Raw genomic sequence first — 6000 nt, 5'->3', positions numbered from 1 at the left:
CCCCTCCCCCTCTCCCTCTCTTCTTTCTCCCTACTTACCCTGCCTACCGCATCTTTACTACTGTCCTGTATGTACTGTACACACTGCGTGCAGTCTAGTCTTACCGACCGATTATCAGCCAGTGGCGGCGGTTCATCTATTTTCGGCCAGGGTGACCGCTTTCATTGCCAGGACCCCTTTTTTCTGCCTTTCACAATTTCGTCACTTTACCCACTTTGGGACATCATACACTGAAGTTCAACTGGTCCCTCGCCGCCTGCGGAAAACCGTCCAAGTTAGTTTACAGACTGAAGTGACCACACGCCGGTTCCTGTTCATTCTTCTGTTTTTCTCTCCTGTTTATTCTCATCAACATAGCCTTTGGACAACAATCCCTCCCAAGGGCCGTGTCACATATTATTCTTCACCTCCCGGCTGATTTACAGTGGTACTCCACCCCCACAGTCGTTTCTGCTTCGTTTCATCCGTCGCATTCGCCTTTCTCCCCCCCACCCACGGCCACTTCTTGTCGCTATCTCGCTAATTACTTGGCGCGGCCGACTTGATATACACACTGCATCGCAAATTGCTTTGTACATATTGCAATAGACTGTCATTATCCCAACATCTGTGGGTGCTTCATGACGTCTTCCGCCTAAGTGGATCTCATTGAATACTATCTCAGTTGCTGGGTCTAGGCCGAAGAATGAGTCCGGCAGTTGACTACCTTGACCCGCGCAGCACAACCGATTCGCCTCACGATCGCATTTCATTTTTTGGTGTCTAATTTGAAACCTATTGGCAGTAGATTGGCAGGAAGGCGATTATTGGACAAGCGGGTTTCGCTGGTCATTGCATTTTCCGACCTTTCGCCATGCCCCGACAGCATGAATCACCAGAGTCGAACAACATTCCACGGGAAGCGACATCTGCAGAACAGCCAACGACAACAGCTCAAGAGCGTTCTTCAACAGACGGTTCCACTCCCGCCTCCCAGCTCCCTAGAAGCCAATCCCTGCAGATACCCTCCACACGAACAAATGCTGTCCCCAGCCGCTCCTCGATTTCCCCGTCCCGCGCCGTCTCCGACGCAGGTCGACGACCGTCGCAACAGCACCATGTTCGGTTCTCGACTGATCTAGAACGCCCTTCGCCGGATGAGGTCCAGCGGTCCAATTGGGATCGACGACCAGCCTCGAGGGGACTGACTATTGACACGAACGTCGCCGAGAATTCAAATGCCAACTCGGCATGGTCTCCGCGCTCCGCATTGTCCCCTCCGTCCCCGCAGAGCCCTGATGCTGGAGGTCGGTCGAGATCCCGCCACCGTGGGTATTCCCTGCGACGGACGATTTTCGCCAAAACCATCGAGTCGCAGTCGGCTGTCTCTTCCCCCGACGCGATTGAGTTGGGTACCGCTCTGCCAGTGAGCCCCCAGCAGGCGGAAGCCTCAGCAAATGGTCTCGCTCAGACAACGACGGCGGACGAGAACAGGCAGACAACCGCACACGAGAAACAGGAGGTGCTGGTCATGCAAAGATCTGCCTCGGATGCAAATTTGGACTTATCCACAACCTACTACTCGGAACCTTCAGAGAACCTGAAGGATGGCAGGCACCTTTCCACCACCTTCTCATATGACCGATGGTTGAAGCGGAAAGCCGCGATCGCCACGCTGACGCTTCGGTTGGAGACCATGTCTAAGACGGTCCGCAAAACGATACTTCGCATCAAGGAAATTCCTCCAAGCAAAGACGGGCGCCACATCGACCTCGATCTCACCCGCACGGAGGCATTGATAGATGAAAGAACTGGAAAGCCCTATCTAGGAAACTCTATTCGCTCAAGTCGATACAGCTTCTGGAGTTTCTTTCCCCGCCAATTGTTCGCTCAGTTTACGAAGCTCGCGAACTTCTACTTCTTAATTGTCGCGATTTTGCAGATGATTCCTGGTCTGAGTACCACTGGTACCTACACCACAATCGTCCCGCTCTTGGTCTTTGTCGGCATCTCTATGGGTAAAGAAGGGTTTGATGACTGGCGTCGTTACCGATTGGACAAAGAGGAGAACAACCGGAGTGCGCTTGTCTTGCGTCCCGGTGCTGGAATTTTCCATCCGGCTTCTGCCAGCGACAGCATTTCTGTGGCTAGTGACGCGCAAGACTGGACTGAGATCAAATGGAAGGATATCAAGGTCGGCGATGTGGTAAAATTGGCGCGTGACCAGCCTGTGCCGGCGGATATGGTTCTGCTCCATGCGGACGGACCAAATGGCGTGGCTTATATCGAAACCATGGCTCTCGACGGCGAGACGAACCTGAAGAACAAGCAGCCTTTGCAGCCGGTAGCAAAGGTGTGTGGCTCCGTTGAAGGCATCTGCAGCAGCGCTCTACATTTTGCGGTTGAAGACCCCAACCTCGACCTCTATAAGTTTGATGGCAATGTCACGGTCGCTGCGGACGATAAATTGCCCCTGACCAACACCGAAGTCCTCTACCGCGGTAGCATTATGCGCAACACCGAAAGAGCGATTGGAATGGTCATCTACACAGGAGAGGAATGCAAGATTCGTATGAACGCGAACAAGAACCCTCGAATCAAGTCGCCCTCGCTCCAGGCCAAAGTCAACCGGGTCGTCATGTTGATCGTGACGCTTGTTGTAATTCTAGCTGTAGCCTGCACGATCGCTTACAAGTATTGGTCCGAAGACGTCGAATCAAGATCATGGTACCTCTACAAGGCAAGTGTGGACATCGGACCGATCTTCACATCTTTCCTCATCATGTTCAACACGATGATTCCTATCTCATTATATGTGAGTATGGAGATTGTCAAGGTCGCCCAGATGCTTCTGTTGAATTCCGATATCGACATGTACGACCCAGAGACCGACACCCCCATTGAAGCACGCACATCAACCATTAACGAAGAGCTCGGCCAAGTCAGTTACATTTTCTCTGACAAGACCGGTACGTTGACGAACAATTCGATGCGCTTCCGCAAAATGAGTGTGGCCGGCACTGCGTGGTACCATGACCTTGACCTTCTTGAAGAAGCTGCCAAGGACGGCGATCATACTAAGCTGATCCACAAAAAGCGAAGTACGAAGGGTAAAAAGGCGCTCAGTCGCAAGTCTAATGTTTCGGAGGCGAGAAGACATCCACCGAGGTCCTCCATGTCGACGGCTACCGGTTTGCAGGGACCTAACGTCTCGATGCGTAACAACCGCACGACAGACATGCTCCGGTATATCCAGCGCAAGCCTTACACCGTCTTTGCGCGGAAAGCTAAGATGTTCATACTGGCCATGGCGGTATGCCATACTTGTATCCCCGAGGATGACGAAGATGGCAACATCTCGTTCCAAGCGGCATCCCCTGACGAGCTAGCTCTAGTCATGGCTGCACAGGAGCTTGGCTATCTAGTCCGTGACCGGCAGCCGAACACTCTGACAATTCGGACATATCCCAAAGGGCTCGATGAGCCCGCTTGTGACGAAATTTACGAGATTATGGATATCATCGAATTCTCAAGCGCCCGCAAACGCATGTCGGTTGTGGTTCGGATGCCTGATCAGCGCATTTGTCTATTTTGCAAGGGTGCCGACAGCCATGTCATGCGCTTGCTCAAGCGTGCCGCCCTCGCACAAGAGAAAGCAGTCGAGATCGAGAGGCGCGCCAGCAAACGTAAGGCAGCCGAGGCTGACCAGGTCATTCGGCGCAACAGCGAATACCATAGTCGCAAGGATAGCGGCCTTCGGACTAGCTTCAGCCGGCCTAGCATGTCGCGACGACGGTCAAGCATTACAGGCGAACCTGTTTCGGCCCTGAGGGAGAGCATTGACGTTTGGCTCCGAGATAGGGAAACTGATGGCGGTCTTTTGACGCGTGGCAACGACCCTGAGTACTATAGCCCTCGACCGTCTGCCCAGCTGGGACGGGCATCTAGCACACTGTCGGATTCAGGAAGTTCTGTCCATGAAAATGAGGAGGATGACTTGGTTGAGGAAGCTCTTGTTGTCAACGAGACGGCTGTGTTCGAAAGATGTTTTCAGCATCTTAACGACTTTGCTACGGAAGGACTGCGGACACTTCTGTATGGGCATCGGTTTCTCGATGAGACTACCTACACAAGCTGGAAAAAGGCTTATCTTGAAGCCTGCACCAGTCTCGTTGACCGACAGGAGAAGATTGAGGCGGTGGGCGAGCAGATAGAAAATCAACTCGAGCTTACGGGTGCCACGGCCATCGAAGACAAGCTTCAGAAGGGTGTTCCCGGGGCTATCGACAAACTGCGCCGGGCGAACATCAAGCTGTGGATGCTTACTGGTGATAAACGTGAGACGGCGATCAATGTCGGACATTCGTGTCGCTTGGTGAAAGACTATTCCTCTTTGGTAATTCTCGATCAAGAGACTGGAGAAGTCGAGCGAACAATTGTCAAGTTCACTGCCGACATCACCAAAGGCACAGTGGCGCACTCGGTGGTGGTCGTCGACGGGCAAACCCTCTCGATGATCGAAGCTGACAAGACTCTGGAAGCGCAGTTCTTCCGTTTGGCCGTCCTCGTGGATTCAGTGATTTGCTGCCGTGCCAGCCCCAAGCAGAAGGCATTCTTAGTCAATTCGATTCGCAAGCAAGTGAAAGATAGCGTGACACTGGCCATCGGCGATGGTGCCAACGATATCGCCATGATCCAGGAAGCCCATGTCGGTATCGGCATCACTGGGAAGGAGGGGCTCCAGGCTGCTCGTATCTCCGACTATTCGATTGCGCAGTTCCGTTTCCTGCTCAAGCTTCTCCTTGTCCACGGCCGATGGAACTACATTCGCGTGTGCAAGTACACCCTCGGCACGTTCTGGAAGGAGATGCTTTTCTACCTCACGCAAGCTCTCTATCAACACTGGAATGGTTATACAGGCACTAGTCTTTACGAGTCCTGGAGTTTGAGCATGTTCAACACTCTCTTTACATCACTTGCAGTCATTTTCCTGGGTATCTTCACGAAAGATCTCTCCGCTTCAACCCTCCTCGCTGTGCCAGAACTCTACACCAAAGGCCAACGCCACGGAGGGTTCAACATCCGGTTATACCTCGGCTGGACCTTCATGGCCACCTGCGAAGCCATGCTTATTTACTTTCTTATGTTCAGTCTCTTCGAGAATGTCATGTTCACCTTCACCGGGAGTGACATCTTCTCCGCCGGTCTCCTCACTTTCACCGCCTGTGTTATTGTTATCAACACGAAACTTCAAGCACTCGAAGTGCACAACAAGACATACATGGCATTAGCGGTCTGGATCATTTCCGTCGGTGGCTGGTTCTTGTGGAACTTGATCCTCGATCTCCGCTACAATCCCTCCTCTGGTGACGGCATTTACCATGTCCTTGGCAATTTCGTTCACGTCTCAGGCCACGACCTAGCGTTCTGGGCTGTGTTGCTCGTGACCGTCATCAGCGTGGTCATCTTCGAGATGACCGTCTCCGCCCTGCGGGCCCTCTTCTTCCCCACCGACGTCGACGTTTTCCAGGAATACGAGCAGGACCTGGACATCCGGATGCGGTTTGAAGAGGCCGCCGCCCCCGAGCTTCAACAGGGCTGGGACCACGGGAAGAAGAAGTCGAGCTTCGAGCTTGCGCGGGAGGAGGCGGAAATGGAAGCCAAGGAGCAGCACGTCCGGGAGTTGCTGGCGCGGCCCAGAGTCATGGTCTCGCCCGCCGCCCTCAAGAAAACAGACGACGGTCCAGTGGCGACCGAGCTAGAGCTGAAAGAAGAGCATCACCAACATCCCCACAGAAGTAGAGCGAGCAGCCGTGAGCCAGAAGACGAAGAAGCGATCGAATATCCCGAGGGAACCAAGACCCCGCGCCGCTCCGTCGAGATCCACGAGCTCTTCTCTAAGGGATACGGCGCCATCCGGAAAGGCCACTTGAAGTGAACCCCTCTCGCTCCTAGCCGCAAACATACCATACCATCACATGACATACAAAGCAAAGAAAAGAAAAGAAAAGAAAAGAAAAG

The 6000-nt window shown here is 53.2% G+C and overlaps 1 protein-coding gene across 1 annotated transcript; it reads left to right on the top strand.

Annotated features, from left to right (window-relative positions):
- Positions 1-853: 853 nt before the first annotated feature.
- On the top strand, positions 854-5917 carry BO97DRAFT_337737 (aminophospholipid-translocating P4-type ATPase DNF3; the record flags this gene model as incomplete). The annotated part of the gene is made up of 1 exon (XM_025691504.1): positions 854-5917. One exon carries the CDS (start codon positions 854-856, stop codon positions 5915-5917), a length of 5064 nt encoding a protein of 1687 aa, XP_025555248.1.
- Between the last annotated feature and the right edge of the window lie 83 nt (positions 5918-6000).

This window comes from Aspergillus homomorphus (genome assembly GCF_003184865.1).
Source record: "Aspergillus homomorphus CBS 101889 unplaced genomic scaffold BO97scaffold_4, whole genome shotgun sequence".
Classification (NCBI taxonomy): Eukaryota; Fungi; Ascomycota; class Eurotiomycetes; order Eurotiales; family Aspergillaceae; genus Aspergillus; species Aspergillus homomorphus.
The sequence above is the reverse complement of the archived record's forward strand: the minus strand, read 5'-3'. Positions and strand labels throughout refer to the sequence as shown.